Source organism: Zeus faber, assembly GCF_960531495.2.
Source record: "Zeus faber genome assembly, chromosome: 7".
NCBI lineage: Eukaryota > Metazoa > Chordata > Actinopteri > Zeiformes > Zeidae > Zeus > Zeus faber.
Window position 1 is genome coordinate 8,856,882 of NC_137203.1, and position 18,832 is coordinate 8,875,713.

General features: G+C 46.1%; 1 protein-coding gene across 11 annotated transcripts in view; it reads right to left on the minus strand.

The window, feature by feature from the left end:
• Positions 1 to 8,536: 8,536 nt before the first annotated feature.
• Positions 8,537 to 18,832, minus strand: part of LOC307232604 (transducin-like enhancer protein 4) — a gene marked incomplete at both ends in the record, with an annotated part of 40,116 nt that continues 29,820 nt past the window's right edge. For all 11 annotated transcript variants that reach the window (XM_080003696.1, XM_080003698.1, XM_080003697.1 and 8 more), the window contains 9 exons: positions 8,537 to 8,644; positions 9,916 to 9,992; positions 11,242 to 11,392; positions 12,649 to 12,796; positions 12,907 to 13,154; positions 14,941 to 15,190; positions 15,852 to 15,928; positions 17,360 to 17,547; positions 18,698 to 18,830. In XM_080003696.1, the coding sequence (XP_079859822.1) occupies positions 8,537 to 8,644; positions 9,916 to 9,992; positions 11,242 to 11,392; positions 12,649 to 12,796; positions 12,907 to 13,154; positions 14,941 to 15,190; positions 15,852 to 15,928; positions 17,360 to 17,547; positions 18,698 to 18,830 (1,380 nt within the window). The remainder of the gene's footprint in view (positions 8,645 to 9,915; positions 9,993 to 11,241; positions 11,393 to 12,648; positions 12,797 to 12,906; positions 13,155 to 14,940; positions 15,191 to 15,851; positions 15,929 to 17,359; positions 17,548 to 18,697; positions 18,831 to 18,832) is intronic.

An 18,832-nucleotide genomic window follows, 5' to 3' on the forward strand; every position in this document is an offset into this window, starting at 1 on the left:
GAATTAATCAGGAACTCTCACAACTGCGCTCTGAATTTAAATCACAGCGTCACGTCGTGAAGGCAGTTACAGAATAACACTCGGCTGCTAACACAGGTTTGTGGAAAGATGCTGCGTGAAAAAATGATGAGACCCTTTATGAACTCTAACACCGAAAAAGAAAAAATATTTTCTATTCTAATTCTATTTACTACCTCTCTAAATTTTTATTCTCATTCCTTACAAAAAGTCACACGATTGACACGTGAAAAGCACATGTGATCTCTTCTTGTTGCATATGATATTTAAAGTCCCTGTAAAGAAAAAATAAACATGTGTTCTGAGTTTGTCACACCACAGAAAATTGTGTTATCAACCTACCCACGAGGCCAAATTTGAAAAATCCCCAAGTGTAAAAAATTGAGTTTCAAAATTGTAAAAAAAAAAAGAAAAAAGAAGTTCCTCTGTTATGAAATTCTGGGGGCGTGTCCGCTGAAGACGCTGAAATCGAGCCCAATCGCGTTAAACGTGATCAACGTTTACATTGGAGTGCGGTGTAAGTCACTTCCATGTTTAAATGTTCCTTTGCTGAACCCAGTCCTGTGTGTCTAGTTGCTCACCTCAAAGCCTCGCTGTCTGGCTGCGGGACCCCCCTGCTCTCTGGCGCCCACTGCTGGTTCCCCCGCAGGCCAGGTCGGGTCTCCGCGGCCTGCTAGCATGCGGATAATTCTAACGTAACTGTGGTGTAGGGGTGGTGTAGTGTAAGCAGCCACACCTGTCTAGTTAATTGGTCCCGGGATCGGGGGCGGCTGTACACCTGTTGCTCATGGCCTGGAAGCACCCACGGGATCCGCTTCCAGACTTGGCATGACGGTCACGGTCCCCCTGAAGACGCCTTTTACGCGAGATGTTTATTCCCAAAACAGCGTTTTATCCCGAATTCCGGGCTATTAGCTTAGCTTATTTCACCACTGATGCTCAGATTCCAACCTGGTGTTTATATGGTGTTAGGGTAGGGGCTATGCCGCTCTACATCATCGGGTCATGATTTAGCTCCGCCCAAAAAAACTAAAACGGACCACAAAAATTGTGAGAAACAATTTGACTGTCTTCTAACTCCGTCACCCTGTATGACATCGTTCAGTCTTTTCACATGTTTTCAGCAATGATTTTCTAACATTTAGAAAGTGTTTAGAAACAAATCATTAAATTCACTTCACAGGGACTTTTTAACCATATTTTCACATTTATTTTTCGGATTTTTGTTATTTTACAGTGGAACAGTCGGCGCCAGATATCCACATGTTCCACACATGGGTTTCACATCCTGTCGTGTGATTCATTTATTATCACATGCAATTCTGTCCAAAAACACAATTTATTTTACAGTTTTATGTGATTGCATTTGATAATAATATTTGATCATATGGACAACGAAATCATATGACCATTTTGTCGGGGATGCTCAAATACAGAGATGGCCGTAAAATCAAATAAGGGGGACCATATACGTTTCCCCATCATATTTGCTGCTAATATTCCAGCTTTGTTGAATCCCTCGCCGCATCACCCGAGCGATCCCGCCATACCAGGCCCCTTTCTTTGATTCAACTTTTCACGTCCGTCACGGAAAAGTGGGCAATTTCCAAACCACAAGAGCTCTTAATACAAAACGCTGAAGTAGGGTGGCTCGCTCCCACGTTGCATTCCCACCTTTTGTCCTTCTCCCCCACTCCGGGCTGCGTGGAGAGCCGCTATGAGGACTGTAACAGGAGTATCATTTACTGTAATGGCGGCGCCTGCTCCTCCACAGCCCTCACTCTCATCACTTAATCCACTCCAGCGCCGCGGCGCTCGCGTGCGCGTCGCGAGGAGAGACGGCGACGGGTGTTGACCTGTGGGCCGGCGCTGAAATGCCAAACTAAAACACTTGAAACCCGTGCGTCCCGGCTCACTCCACAACTCGGAGGCAAAGTGTGTCCATTAGAGCTCGGGTTGAATTTATAATCCTCCATCGACCTAACGGAAGCAGTGAACAGTAGGAGGAGGAGGGACATTGTGATTTGGACCCCATATCGATATCAGTCCTTTGACGATGGCTTGGGGATGGCGGTTTGGTCCATTCCCTCCATAAAAGAAATATCGGAGAAATAATCATTCGTTCTGATAGACAACATAGGCATCTTATTGATCTCAAAATATCGGAGTGACGAGCTTGATAGCCCCACTGGATAGAAGAGTACAGTCCAACAGGTGGAGGCAGGGGAGGTGGAGGGAGCGCAGCAACACAGCGAGCAAAGCAGGCAGCGAAGCCGGCCGGGCGGGCGGGACCCGCTGCTTTAAATAGGCCGGCCAAATAAGGGCGCGGAAGCGCGTGGCGCCGTCGAGTTGTCCGACAGGAGTAGCTCCGCCAGCTACGCCTCGTTAATGTGGATATTGTGAGCAAGCAGGTAAAGGGCGTTGATTAGAACTAGAACATGCTATGAAGTTCAGAAAACTGCATGACCTTACTCTCCTTAAAGACAATATTTAACTACATAATAATGTTATGATCCCAGATCCCAAAATCCCTGACGATATTTGGTCTCATGTCGTGATATCGACATTAAAACTCTTAATTGAAACTCTGCATCTCCACGTGACGCAAACATGTTTAAATCTATTAAAGACTAAAGACTTGAACAGTTGATCCACTTGGGTTCTCAGGATGGTAATAGGTGTGTGAATAATACTTTGACAAAAACATAAGCGTCCACATGTTTCCATAAATACGAAGTGCTCGGGTTAGCATTGATCACGCAGAGAGCGGGAAAACAGAATCAAAAGTAAACGAAACCAAAATTTGAGAAAAAATGAAGGCGTCTGATCGGAGCTTAATTTGGGTTTAAATATCCTGAAGTGGCTCCCGAGTGAAAGTTGGGACGTGAATGTGTTTCCTGGCTGCCGGTGGAACCTGAACCCGGAGGAGTCTAATCGGTTTAGAGAGAATGGCGGCGACGGCGGTGGCGACGGCGTTATCGTCGGAACCGTCAGCCTCGGTCATTTATGAAATTAATTGACGATGAACGCGCGATTCCTCGATGCATGCGAAAGGTAAACCAACCAAAAAAAAAAAAAAACAACGAAAAACCAACAAGATAAGCCTGCGCGTGGGTGTGTGACAGCCTGAAAAAAAAACAAAAAAACAAAAAAACGGATTCATCCCGAGCCGCGGCGCCCAAGGCCGACACGGCTCCCGTTTGCCAGAATTTGGGCACAGAAGCCGGCGCTCCTATTTCTGGGGCGTCTTTGTCACACCATAATGAAATTCTCGGAGGCGCGGCGTGCGTCAGGCGAGCCAGCGGCGCGCCGCTGCCAACGTGTCGAAATTAAACGGGAGAAACTTTGAATGCCAAAGCAATATCTGCTCTGGCTCGCCGGGCGCCGGCCCGCGGCTTTGTGCCGCCGCCGCCGGTGGAGGAGTAAAAGGTGGAAGGAAATGGAGGTGACAAACCCGACTGTGGAGGAAATGGGGGGAGGGGAGGGGGGGGGTGAGACGTCGGAGATAAGCTTCTGCTTTTTGGCGTTTGGGCGGCAATGCCCAGAGGATTAATACGACACCTGATGAAGGGAGGGATCTGGCTTTAAAACGTTAAATCTTTTCGGGGGCGGAGGCATCAATGGCCCCCGAATCTGTCACGATTTAGATGGAGGGGAAGTATGAATATCTGCACGACAACTGCGCACAGGTGCCCACGCCCTCCCGTGCTCCTCTCCCGTCCTAATCACCGAAAAAAAAATAAAAAAATAAAAAAATAAAAAAGCAGCGACGCTTCAAAGTACATTTTTCCCTCCCCGCCCTCAGACCTTAAATAATTATACAAACACGTAACTCGGGAGACGTGGCCGGAAATGTGTTTAGGCGGTGAACGCTATCTCCATCTCCACAAATCCTAAAATACACACGTTGACCTGGATGGTACTCTTCACCGGTACATACCGTTCGTCACTTCCTCCTGTGTGTGTGTGGGGGGGGGGGGGGCGGATCAATAGCCCAGACGTGAGAAACAACCACGCGCTGGAAATAAATCACAAACACGCCGAAATGTTACTGGACACAATCATTTAATAAACTCAACCACAGACTAGAAAAAAAACGGGCAAAGGCATTTTATATCCAAAAGAGATAAGACAAAACAACCCCCCCCCAAAAAAAAATAAAATAAAATAAAAATGAGCGAGCATCAGGTGGCTTTCTTGATCATTTTAAGCTGGAATCGTTACGTGTCCACGTTAATGTTTCTTCTACCCGCGACGTTCAGAGTGCATCCCGTGATCCCTCCTCGTGAAAAATACCGCGAGTACAGAGGACGAGTACGAGGCCGAAGCAAACTGTCACCTCGAACCGAGAGCCGACTGCAACTGGGAATGAGAGGCGGGGTGAGGGCGAGCGGAGCGAGAGGGGAATCAAAACAAGAGGAAACGGAATCTGCGTCTTCTGAGTCACCCCCCCTTCCCCCAAAAAAAAACAAAAACAAAAAAATTGCAGAAATGTATAACGATTCGCCCGCAGTGAACGAATATTTATAAATGACTCGAGTGTCGTAAAACTATTTAAAAAACGATTTATTATTCGTAGCGGAATAATAAAGAGAATAACGAAAAAAAGGTTTGATTCAGGAACTTTAAATGTTATTTCCTATTTCTCTGTTTGCTCTTTTTAATAATAATAATAATAATAATAATAATAATAATAATAATAGTATTAACGATAATATTCATATTATATTACTATTATTATTATTATTATTATTATTAATAATAATAATAATTATTATTATAATAATTATAATAATAATAGTATTAATGATAATATTCATATTATATTACTATTATTATTACTATTATTATTATTAATAATAATAATAATAATAATAATAATATTGAACATTTTTCACAGATCCCAGAAGGAAAGTCACTCTCCAACCGTCACGTCCCAAACCAGACAGTCCTTGAATGGATCCCACACCTACTCCCAAACAGTCTCATATTTGGGCCAAATTTGCTATTTTTTGACATTCTATGAGTTTTGGGAGTTGCCTGGAACCTGAACCTGGAACCTGATTAAACGCAGTAAATACGTGAAACAGGTTTGAAGATGGCGGCCGCTCGCCATCAATCGGAAACTATTCCCGGGTTGAATCTTATTTCCAGCACAGCGTTGTAACAGGAATTTAAAAATATATATCTAAACATATCGCCACGTGAAAAAAAAAAAAAAAGTCATTTTTTTTTAAACAAATAAAAAACAAACAAAAATCACAGAACCAGAATATGTGTGCGTGCACCCACCGGGAACCTTTTTCCTTTTCACACTGACAGCTCCGTTTCGGCGGGGGAGGAAAGCGTGTCTCCGGTTCGCGCTTCCTCAGCACGGGGAGGTTAAACTATTTTTAAAAAGCGTCGTCGTTTGAACGCGCCCGATGCCGCTCGCCTCCCACCGTGGCGGTTAAAAAAAGAAACGCCCGATGGACGCGGTCGCAAATAAACGTTGCCGTTGACGTCCGGTTTTGCAAAACGAAAACTCATCTAAATACAAGTTACGGGCCGCTTAAAAACAGGCGGCCTGTTTCGTTGCAAAAGCGGCGAAAGCCGCTCTTTCCTGCGTTTTTTGATTTTTTTGGGGGGGCTCGCGGGAAGTGTAAAACCCAACGGGAGAAAACGGGGGTTTGAAGCATCCGGCACTGGAGTTAACTCCGGGAGGCTTTCAGGCAGATCTCCGAGTTTGGGGTCTCGACGTGAGAAGGGCGGGGCCAACACATCACTAACTCAAGACTCTGTCTGGTTTGGTATCTGATCTGAAGGGGCGGGGCCGGGAGGGATGGCCAGGCGGTAGGGAGTGGACGCAACCTAGTCTGACTCGTGTTTTCAACACACGCATGCATGCACACGCACGCACACACGCACACACACACACACACACACACACACACACACACACACACACGATTCTTACTCACTGTGTTACTTTTTTAACTGTGAGAATTCCTACTGTGGAAGAAACAAAACAGAAAAACAATTGCAAAAAACAAATGAAAAGAACTTAATAAATATTTCAAGTAAAAAAAAAATAATAATCTATAAAAGTCTGAGTTTGAAGACGAGAGGTCATTGGTCATAGGATTTCTGACGATTTTAGCAAAAAGCGGAAAAAAAACCCCAAAAAAACAGACGTCAGCACATTTCTTCCTTAACATAGTGTGTTATGTAAAAGGGACACAGGGAGGAAGACAGGAAGGTCAACACCAATTTCATCCCCGTGTCCAGTGTAGCCATAGCGACCGGCTGCATGTTAACTGTGTTGGCGCAATTCGTGGCTGCAGAGGGGTTCAGCTAGCCTATGTGGGAGAAATTCTTCTGCAATGATCGGCGAGGTTAATCTGCCCGCTACAAGAAAACAAAAACAGAGAATATTCAAGATTATTTATTCTGCAGAATAAAGAGAAAGATACAGTACTGCTCCAAAGCAGTGTCCTGATCAGTCTGATCTTATTTCTGATCAAGAGGGCTTTATACAACAACAGAGGGTGTGGCTTGGGTCAGAAGTCATTTACACGTCTGTGTCCCTCAACCGTCTCCCTGGACGCCAACCTCAAACGGTCAATTCACAGGAGCTTGTAAACGACCCGGCAGACGCGGACCACAATCCCTGACAATGCACCTCCAGGCGCCCTGCGGTTATTCTTCATCTCCTTACAAGGCAAACAGGGCCAAATGTGATCCGGTTCTCCCATGTTAGAATAGAATAGAATTGTAGAGAGAAAGAACATTTCTCTTCACATAATGTTGGAGGGCTCCTGGGAAAACAGAGACAATGTTTTAAAAAACTCCCCCTCTGGAGGCAGAGGCCTTTGTCCTCATTCAATACAAATAATCGTAAGCATTTTTCTCCCACACCTAGCTCCTGTGAAACTGGGGAAATATACCTTCCGATACTCGTGATGATGTGTGTGTGTGTGTGTGTGTGTGTGTGTGTGTGTGTGTGTGTGTGTGTGTGTGTGTGTGTGTGTGTGTGTGTGTGTGTGTGTGTGTGTAATGGTGTGGTACAGTGTGTCGCGCTTTTTCTATTTCTAGGTTGGGGAAGAGAGTGTTTTCGAGGACGGGGACACCCAGACCCAGACCAAACTCCTCGTCTATCGAGCGGTAGCTCTGCCTTCCCTGCTCTCCGGGGCCAGTAAGCCGGACCGCCTGCAGCATACGTGTGAAAGCCCGGTAACACCAGCCACGCCTCGGCAAGATCCCGAGGATCAGCCGGGAAGATAGGCAAACTAATGTCGGCGTCTCGGGAGGGAGCCGAGATCGCCGGCAATTCACCTCGACCATCGGCTGCCAAGTCCCCGCCCTCCGAAGCAAACGCTTTACGGCCGGCGGCTGAAGGAAGGGCAACCCACCCCAAGGGGGATGGCAATGAAAGGGTGCAGGGGCGACGTCAAACCCCACCAGAGAAAGCGCCGCTTTCGACCTCAGCAGCTCCGCCGTGCCGCGGGAGTAGAAGAGGCAACAAAGAAAGGGGAGATCCGCCACCAAAGCGGCTCCTCCGAACACCGCTGCCATGACAACCATCCACAAATGCCCCCGTTGCAACAGAACCTGTGGACCAGGGATGGGGCCTCTCCGGCCACCTGGGGACCCACCGACGGGAGGACAATCATACTGGACTTCGAGTGGTCGGCGATGATGATGAAGATGAGCGCGTAAAATATCTACACATCACTACAAGGTGTATTTCCCTAATATCACAGGAGCTAAGCTAGCTGATCCCCTCTGCAGCCATGCACTGAGCTAACACAGTTAGCACGCAGCCCGTCGATATTTCGGTTCCGGACACGCTGGGATGAGACCGGTATTGACCCGAATCTCGGCGACGATGGACAAAAAGCGAGTTTCCCAAAACAGCGCAGCACAATGACAAACAGACACACGACACAAATGCCGGACCTTTGTGTTTGGATTCAACCCGACTACAGTTTTTGCTCAACATGTCTCCAGAACGAAACGTTAAAATGTCTCCAGAAGTGAAAAAACAAAAGGCCAAACAACACTATGAGGTATTATGTAAAGGCGAGAACCAAAACCCAAGAAGTGCACAACAATAAAACAAACAAAACCATCAATATTACGACAGCTTCATAAAGAAACATGTGGTAAACAAGAGCGCTGACGAGGCGTTAGCTTAGCGTGCGCCACCTTCCCCTTCAAACCTCCGCGTGGAGAGAGCGCCGCCCATCGCCACGGCGACAGCGAAACGTCGTACCGCCGGAAAACGGAAAAAAGGAGCCGGCGCCCAGGTGCTCGTCTCCGGCCCGTTCCTGTTGCTCCGATCCGCAACCGGTCCGGGGGGGTCACAGGTCGCGCTCTCCGCGAGAATCAAGCTGTTTGGTTTTGTTGCGTACAAAAAAACCCATTAATATACAAGTTAAAAATATACACAGGGGCGTGACAAAGTGCTTGGAGGGGGCGGGGCTGGTTTTTTTTTTTTTTTTTTTTGTTTGGTGAGTTTGGGTGACCTTTGACCTTCCTAGTAGATGACCTCGTAGACGGTGGCCTTCTTGTCCCCCGAGCCCGTCACGATGTACTTGTCGTCGACCGAGACGTCGCAGCTCAGAACCGAGGACGATTCCTTGGACTGGGGAAGGAAACGCAGAAAAAATGTTTCTAGTCCCACGTGTGTCATGGAGGTACGACACTATGAGCGACGATCACAGGATCCGGTGCCTCGCTCAAGGGCACGTCGGCAGGAAACGCTGCTGCTGTGGAGCCTGATCGATCTTTGGGTAAGCACAAATCTTGCCCCAAAAGCATCAGAAAATCCAACAATCCCAGAATAGAACAGAATAGAATAGAAAATAACAGAATAGAATAGAAAAGAATAGGACAGAATAAAATAGGTTAGAATAGGATAGAATTGAATAGAATAGAATGAGATAGAACAGAATATAATAGAATAGGGTAGAATAGAAAAGAATAGAAAATAATAGAATAGAAAAGGATAGAATAAAACAGAATAGAACAGAATAGAATTGAATGGGATAGAACAGAAGAGAATAGAATAGGATATAATAGAACAGAACAGAGCAGAATAGAATAAAATAGAACAGAGCAGAACAGAACAGAATAGAATAGAATAGAACAGAACGGAACACAATAGAATAGAATAGAACAGAACAGAACAGGGTAGAACAGAAAAGAGTGCAACAGAATAGAACACAATAGAATAAAATGGGATAGCACGGAATAAAATAGAATATAATAGAAAAGGATAGAATAGAGCAGAGCAGAATAGAAGAGAACAGAACAATATGGAACAGAATAGAATTGAACAGGACAGAACAGAATAGAACAGAATAGAACAGAATAGAACAGAAGAGAATAGAACAGAACGGAATAGAACAGAACAATATGGAACAGAATAGAATAGAACAGAATAGAATAGAACAAAACTAAATAGAACAGAACAGAATAGAACAGAACAGCAGAGAACATAATAGAGAAGAACAGAACAAGAGAATAGAACAGAACAGAAAATAATAGAATAGAAAACAATAGAATAGAATAGAATAGAATAGAATAGAATAGAATAGAATAGAATAGAAAATAACAGAATAGAAAAGAAAATTATAGGATATAACAGAACAGAACAATTCAGAATACAATAGAAAACAATAGAATAGAATCAGAATCAGAATCAGATAGAATAGAAGATGTCATATTCCAGTGGTATGTCGCATTACCTCAATAAAGTAAAAGGTAAATTGAGAAAAACGACCAAGATAGAAGTGACACCGAGGATCACAAAAAATAAATGACGAGGGGACTGAAGGGTTTTAGAAGCCTCACACTGTGATTCACAACCAGACCCTGACTCTGTATCTGGAGTCGGGACGTTGCCATGGTTACCTGGAATATGGACGCTCCGTACGGCGTTCTCCAGGCGTTGAGCAGGTTGTCCTTCCCTGTGCTCACAAACCACTTCCCTGCAGAGAGAGAGAGAACGAGTTTCAGAACCCAACCAAGATGGAGAGAGAGAGAGAGAGAGAGGGACAGAGAGAGAGAGAGAGAGAGAGAGAGGGAGAGAGGGGGAGGGGGAGAGGGAGAGATAGAGGGGGGGGGGAGGGAGAGAGAGAACGAGTTTCAGAACCCAACCAAGATGGAGAGAGAGAGAGAGGGGGAGAGAGGGGGAGAGAGAGGGAGAGGGAGAGAGAGAGGGAGAGGGTGAGAGAGGGGGGGGAAGAGAGAGAGAGAGGGAGAGAGCTAGCTTCAAAACTGAACCAAGATGGAGAAAGAGAGAGAGGGAGAGAGAGAGGGGGGGGAGGGTGAGAGGGGGAGGAGAGAGAGGGAGAGAGAGAGAAAGGGAGCGAGGGAGAGAGATAGAGAGAAAAGGGGAGGGAGAGAGAGAGAGAGAGAGAGGGAGAGAGAAAGAGAGAGGGGGGAGAGAAAGAGAGAGGGAGGGGGAGAGGGAGAGAGAGAGAAAGAGAGAGAGGGGGGGAGAGAGGGAGAGAGAGAGAAAGAGAGAGAGGGGGGAGAGAGAGAGAGGGAGAGAGAGATAGAGAAAAAGGGAGAGAGAGCGAGAGAGAGGGGGAGAGAGAAAGAGAGGGGGAGAGAAAGAGAGAGGGAGGGGGAGAGGGAGAGAGAGAAAGAGAGAGAAGGAGAGAAAGGGAGCGGGGGAGAGAGAGATAGAGAGAAAAAGGGAGAGAGGGGGGGAGAGAAAGAGAGAGGGAGACAGAGAGAGAGAGACAGAGAGAGAGAGAGAATAAGTTTCCGAACCCTACCAAGATGGAGAGAGAGAGAGCGAGAGAGAAGCCTTGGTCTTGTCTCTTGATGATTTCACTGTCTGTTCAGAACAGTCTCGGGGGTTGACGGTAACAGCACACATCAAAACACCGTCTCGTATGGAGGCAGGGTTTGGGTGGAGGCGGAGTTTGATCAGAAGTTGGTTCATTTTCTCCGTCTCAACCGACTAATGAGCTGAGGAGGAGGAGAAGGACGGGCCAGGACGCCCAGCGCCGCGGACGCTGTGGGAGTCGACGGCGACCGTCTCCTTCCCCCCAGTCAGTTCACTCATTTTGGGTGGAATAACTGTGTGACGTAAGAGCTGGAATAGATGGAGGTTTTCACTTTAACCCTAATTGGTTAAAAAAAAAAGGTCGGGCGAGCGACAAAAAGTGCGACGTCTCTACCGGACGGAGGGCTGTGTGGTGGATGGTGCGGGACGTGGGCTCTCACCGCAGTGGGCGAAGCGCAGTGACAGCACGCAGCTCTCGTGGAGGTGGAGCTGGTACTTGTCGGGCTTGGTGACGTGGAGAACCTCCACGTTGCTGTTCTCCATCCCCACCGCCAGCCACTCCCCCGTCGGACAGTATCCCAGAGAGAAGATCTGCAAAGCACCACCTACTGGTTACCTCCAGGCTCTCAGGGTGGGTGTGTGTCTATACTATACTATGTATACTATACTATACTATATTATACTATGCTATACTATATCATATATACTATACAGTACTATACTATACTATACTTAACTATATTATATACACTATACTATACAGTACTATACTATACAGTACTATACTATATTATACTATGCTATACGATACTAAATTATATATACTATACTATACAGTACTATACTATACTATATTATGCTATACTATACTACATACTATGCTATACAAGAATGTACTCTACTTTGCTATACTATACTGTACTAGGCTTTACTATACTATACTATAGTATGCTATACTATACTATACTATACAGGAATACACTTTACTATACAGTACTATGCTATACTATAATATACAGTACAATACAGTACTATACTATGCTATACTATACAATACTACACCATACAGTACTATACTGTACTATACTATGCTGTATAATACTGTACTATGCTATACTAGAATATACTGTACTATGCTATACTATTCTCTACTCTACTATCCTATATTATGCTGAATTATACTATACCACAATACATTCAATATCAGGGCTACAAGGCTAGAACACCTACTATTCATTAAAAATAAAGAGATTCTATGTGTTTTGAGGAATGAAAAAGAACTGTGAGATGGAACTATTCTGAATGAAATGAGGTTTAAAAAGAGAAAAGAAAGTCAGAAATCACATTTCCTACTAAATGGAACCATTAACTAAATGGCGGTATTGTTTTCCCAAACGTATAAATCCAGACCTTTGGTTGTTTGACAGGCGTTATTGTGCAGCGTGAAATCACTCTACATGCTTTATTCTCCACCTGTCTGCGTGTCTTCACCACTCCACACATTGTAAAAATGTCCCTTTTCAAGAAAATCCCAAGAGAAGCCAATTATTGCTTATTATGGCTTTTTTTACCTGACAGACTGAGCCAGAGTTCCATTCTGTAGTGCGGTTAGAGGCAGAAATTAGCCTGAGACTGTGGACGCTACAGACAATTGCCTGTGCGTGCGTGTGGGCGTTTGCGTGTGCGTGTGTAGGTGTGCATTTGTGTATGTGTGTGTGTGTGTGTGTGTGTGCGTGTGTGTGTGTGCCTGTGTGTAGGGGTGTGTGTGTGTGTGTGTGTGTGTGTGTGTGTGTGTGTGCGTGTGTGAGTGTGTGGGCATGCGTGTGTGTGTGTGTGTGTGTGTGCACCTGGGAGGTGAAGTCGTGCTGCTGCAGCTGCCTGCCCTCTCTCAGGTCCCAGGAGCGCACGGTGTTGTCCAGCCCTCCGGTCCACAGTTTGGTCCCGTCGTTGGAGATGTCGATGCAGCTCGCCCCATCGGTGTGGCCCTGGAACTGCCTGCGGGCGTGATAGGCGCGGGCGGAGAAGCGGTTGTGGTTAAAAACAAAAAAAAAAAGAATCACATTGGAATGAAGGTTCATTCTTTTGGTTCTTATGGATCCCCATACCTGACCAGTGTCTGGTTGTGGAGGTCCCACACGGCGATGTTCCCGTCGGAGCAGCAGGAGAAGCAGACCTTGGAGTCGGGGCTGATGGCCAGGGCGTAGCAGGCGGGGGCCGAGGACGTCAGCTCCGCCTTGATGCGCGGAGTGGGCGTGGCCAAGTCCCAGATGGACAGCGTGCTGGCCTCGCCGCCCACTATCAGCGTCCGCCCGTCCGGAAGGAGACGACACGAGCGGATGTAGTTATCTCTGTTCTGATGCGAGACCCGCCCACGCACGCGGGCACACGCACACGCACACACACACACACACACACACACACACACACACACACACACACACACACACACACACACACACACACACACACACACGACATTGTGAGACTGTGTTAAGATAACTACATTCCTCCTGCTATTCATTGTAGGTTAGAGGAAGGTACCGACATCAAAAACGTTAGGATGGATCCATTATGAAAACATAAACCTGTCTGTGTTCATTCAAAAATATATTTTACGCGCAAAATCTTGAAAAGAAATGCCAGAAATTTGAAATGCCTCACTATTGTCAAGATGTATTGTTTTACATTTGTTCAGGTGGAGAAGTTGGCGTGTGGATAGAGAAGACAAATAAACGATGACGGAGAAGGATTTTTGGATTGATGATATTGAGCAGTGATGAAGTGCGGCCACGGCCCACTAGTGGAACCCAGGGGTATTGCTCGCAAGCCACCTTTTTTTTTTAATGTGAATTAGAACAAATGTAATAAATAAATATGAAATTATACAATATTGTAGTCAATATTTTGTGTATATAATAATAATATAGAGTAGAGTACGCAGAGGCGTACACATTCTTTGCTTAGAGGTATATACAACCACGGCGTAGTTCTGGCGAGTGGCGACTCAGCGTCTCTCAGAATGGGACGGTGGGCGGCATCCGGCTCTGAATTAGGACTGATCAACAAACGAGAAGATAAAGGACGCCCTCGACACAAAAATTAAACGTAAGACTATCGATTTAAGACATTTGCAGACATAAATAAGTGAGTCGTGGTGGTGGGCCGTGGATCTTTCTTCCAATTTTCAAGCGGGCCGATGACGTAGAGCAGTCATTACATTATATTACGTCATCGATGCGTCATTTTTTCCAACGCTACGAGCATTAAGTATGTTTTGTCAGTACTGTAGCATCAATCCAACTGTTTATCACACTCACCGTCTAGAGCAGGGGCCTCAGACTCGCGGCCCGCGGGCCAATTGAGGGACGATATTTTGTGGCCCCCTACTTGACATCAAAGTTTAGTGTTAGTTAGTTGTTGTTTTCTCACGCGCACCTTTTTGCCGAGCCGTTGCCCCGGGCGTTTTATATATATTTTTAATCACTTATGGGCTACCATAGCTCAGGCTCGTGACAGCTTCCGGTGGTGTTAGTCACTTGGTTAAAAACGTGATTCCGGAGTGACACTAAGTGGAAGGAAAATATATCCTGTCACCCAGTGCAAGATACAGAGGACTTAGGAAGTGGGCGGATTCAACAAGAGTAATCAGTGACCTAATAAAGACAGCATAGTGTTGCAATAGGAAAGGGAAAAGAAGTTGTACTTTTTTGTGGAATACTTGATGCGGCCCAGCCTCACCCAGACTCTACCTCCAGCAGCCCCCGGGTAAGTTGAGGTTGAGACCCCTGGTCTAGAGGGATAAGTAACATTCATAGAGTGGAATTATTTTCACATTTTTCCCGGTCCCACTCCCAAAACTACGTTTGCAGCCATTATAATATCCATCACAATATTGGACATGGGATTTCTCGCACCCACGACTCCTCCAACGCCCCGGTACATCTCTGAAACCCTCCACTATTTCCCCTGGGTCCGCGCCGATCAGCTGCTGTTGCTAAGCAACCACAGTTGATGGAAACACGTCGACTCACATTCTGTTTCGGCGACTTTATGGAAATTCGCCTCAAAACAAAAAAAAGGGGGGGCGCGGCTGGGGTGGGCGGGGCAGGAGGTCCCGGACGTCCCTCTGATGCACTCACCAGGCAGTCCAGCTGGGACACGGGCGTCTTGTTGCCGGGGTGACTGATGTCCCACACCTTGACGCAGCCCTTCCCGCCGGTGTAGACGTGCCGCGTGGGGTTGCTGATGGTGACGGCGCACACCACCTCGCCGTGGCCGAGCGTGTTGATCTGGCGGGCGTGGCGCGGGATGCCGGGGCCCATCAGCGCGTCGGGGGGGAAAGGCACCGGCTGCATCTGGCCGTCCGCGCTGACGTGGAAGGAGTAGGCGCTGGAGGGGGGTTGGGGAAGGAGAGGGGACGGGGAGACGGGGGCGTGTCAGGTGCGGCGGTCTGAATTCGCACCGTTTTGTTTTCTATCTCCTTCCTACGGCAGCGTGTCGTCATTTATTGTCATTTTTGATTCATGCGTTGGGGTTTTGTTCGGTATAATTGTCATGTAGAGTAATGAGAAAAGCCCTGTCAAAATAAAATATAATATTGTAGTTATTATAATAAAGAATTTTTTTATTATTATGTGGGGTTTTTTTTTTTCATTGAATAGAAACAAACAACAAAATTGCAAAATTAATGAATGGATTTATGAATGAATGAATGAACAGACTAAAAAAAATACATAAAAACTATTGTTGAAATTGTTGAAAGTTTAACCACTTCATTGCACAAAAAGTTGACATGACAGGATGTTATAAACAACAACACGTGCAGAGGACGAATCATTGAAAAACACACACAATGAAATGAAGTTTCATGTTTTTTTTAAGTCATATCACTCTAACTTAAAAAACATGAAAGATACGCATATAATGTGTGCATATATAATATTATACATGAACAATATTTTCCCCGGCTCTAAAATGGAGAACGATAAGAGGGAACGTTATGTTCACAGCTGTGAATCTCATTATCATATTTTGACAGCGGCATACTTACGGTTTCCCACCGGGGACGCCAGACAGGTTGGGAGGGAGGCCAGGAACACGTATATGATGATGCGGATCAAATCCCACCTACAGACCCAAGAGAGAAAGGGGGTGAGAGAGAGAAAGCGAGAGAGAGAGAGAGAGAGAGAGAGAGAGAGAGGGCGGGGGACACACATTTTACGCCGAATTGAACCACACATAAATGCCGCGCGCACCCACTCCCGCGCCCGCAGAACTGCCGGCTCCGCGATGGGGAGCGATTAGCAAGCGCACGCCTCTTTGTGTGCGCACGTCTCCGGTAATTTCGGCGCTGTCACCGGAGTGAAGCGCCAGGGAATGAAATGCCGAGAGTGGATTCGGTGGCGTGCGCTCAATTTGAGTTCAAATTAAATATGCGCGGACCTTTAAGCACGAGAGATAAAAGAAAGGCCCGTTTTAAAACTCGTGCGTCGGGAGCTTAGGTTTACCCCGTCAAACGTGCGCACCACGCAACGCTGCCCCACTACAGACGACGGGCGCCGCGGTTGAAAGTAAATAGTTCGTTTATTTCTCTCCACGTTTCAATATAAAAGGCAACCTTTTAAGTTGTTGCCAAGATACATAATAAATGCGGCATTCCTGACTGCCCCTGACAGCCAAATGAGTTTTGGGGAATTCATACATGTCAATCACGACACGGGCCAGAGGACGACGGCGTACATGTATGTACCGTGTGCTCTGACCGCCCAAGAGGGAGGCTGAAGCTGAAAGAATGCTGAATAGAAAACTCAGAAAGTGTGGGTGAATATCCTCGAGCCTCCGCGGCCGGGGTAAATTCTTCCTATTTCTCATGCTCATGACGAGGGCAATCATGATAAAAACTAAAATTAAAAATAAAAATAAAAAATTCCTTAAATACTGTATTATTGGATGCTTCATGGCCTGAAAAAAATATGTAAACTATCACCGCCACTGGTTATGAGGGTTGACGATATGTTCCCAAACTACAGTGGATCAGCGGTGCTCAACCTGTGGGCCCCCTAGTGGTCAGTAAGCGTGCTGCGAGTGGGCTGCCAAATCATTATTTATTAATTCATGGGGTTTTTTTCGAAAAAAATCTTAAAAACTCATCTGATGTTTGTTTTCAAAACGTTTAAAAAAACAAATATTTTTTCTTTAAAACTTTTAAACTGCATCACCGCTGTGAGAAACCAAGAGATAGGAACTTATGAAACACTGCGTTGATCGCTGCGTGCAGCTCCTTTGATTGTTAGAATAAACAGCTCTGAGGATAAACAGCTCTGAGGATGCGCCCGTCTCCCGTGTCGCTTTCGGTCCCGTGTCGCTTACTGTCGGATGTGGGACACAAACAGTTCTGAGATATGCGAGCGGGGCCGTGAGCCAGAAAAAGAACCGCCGTTCGTCCAGAGCCGCCGTCGGAGATGGTTTTCGGCGTCCTAAAACCGAGGTACTTATGTGATGTTAACCACAGACGTTGAACGCAGCGTGTGAGCTGCACATGCATTCGGATGCGTTTACCACTTGCGTGCGTCCGTACGCCGCCACCGCCGCCGCCGCCACCGCGCTCATTTGCGGTGAAATGTTGTGGAGGCCGGCATAGGCCGCCGCCGCGCCCCCCAGGTCTCCGTTCATGCCGGGGTGGGGCACCATGCCGAACGGCCCCGGGTAGGAGCAAGGCACTGCCAGCGGCGTGCGCAGGCCGGGGACTGCAACACACAACACAACATTGTGTGTTAAATGCTATTGTGCCGCGCCGCATTCCTATTGTTTGGTTTTCTGTCTGCTGAAATAATCCAGGAAATTGGCTTTAAGACTCTGGTACTGTAGGTGCTGGGCGTATAACCAGGACATTTTTAGGATATAATGACAACCGCGGCTCCAGTGTTTTTCTTTTGTGTGTATGTGTGTGAGTGTGTTTTTGGAATCAATTAAAATCCAAGCCAAGTCAAATAGTCAATTCCCCCCCATGGCACTTGGATTCAGTATTTACTTGCAGTAAGTGCTCTTTTTAAAAATGCATTTACATGATCACTCATCTCCCATCTTAAACTCATCTTATTCTGTATTTTGTGCTGAGTATTTTGTACGGTGTATAGTGCTTCTTACTTTCGTATTTTTCATAAATTAACTGCTAAACATCTTACTATTTCATGGCCCATTAGTTATTCTTAGCGGCTACCCATTCTCCTCCTTACATTGTTGAGAGAGAGCTTCCTTGTTCGTGTCGCGCTTGCTGCACTGTTTTGCACATGACAGGAAGCTACTTGAATGTGAACATTTTAGTCATTCCGTTTCTGTCCTTGGATCCCAGACATAAACGTATGGCAGATCAATTTACTTAATTTGGCTTTTCTCTCCGCTGGTCTGACCTAGACACACCGTTTTCTAACTCCTGTTGAACGGAAAAATCTATTTTTTTTTCTTTTCAGAATGGAATCACACCGTAGCCTCATTCAACGCGAGTTATTTACACAATGTTTGTATTTTAGAAAATGGCATGAACCTTGTATATCTCACAAGCACAATCCAGAGAGGTTACTGCTGTAACTTAAAGAATACTGAAATAGTTTGATAATGGAATGAAAAATAAATAATAGAATGGCAGCTAAATTCCAAACGTGGGTTGCTCATGCAGGTAACACTGGTCTATAACTACATTTGAAATGACGGGTATGTAAACATTTGTGAAATTAAATATTACAAATGTTTTAATTATAATCTCACAGTAATCACATTGATTGACATTGACACATTGATATTCTTGTATTTACTATTTGGAAGGGAACACGGAGCGTATGAGCTCTGTCAAAGTGAACAAAAGGTAGATACACGTATTTGGTGCCAGGTGAGACTCACCCAGGGACTCGATCCCCGGGGGCTTCCCGGGCGTGGGCCTCAGGCCCGGGGTGGAGGCGCTTCCCGGGGTGGGGGCGTCAGAGCGCGGGGTAGGGGTGCTGGACTTGGACACTGGCGTGCTGGATTTCTCATTCT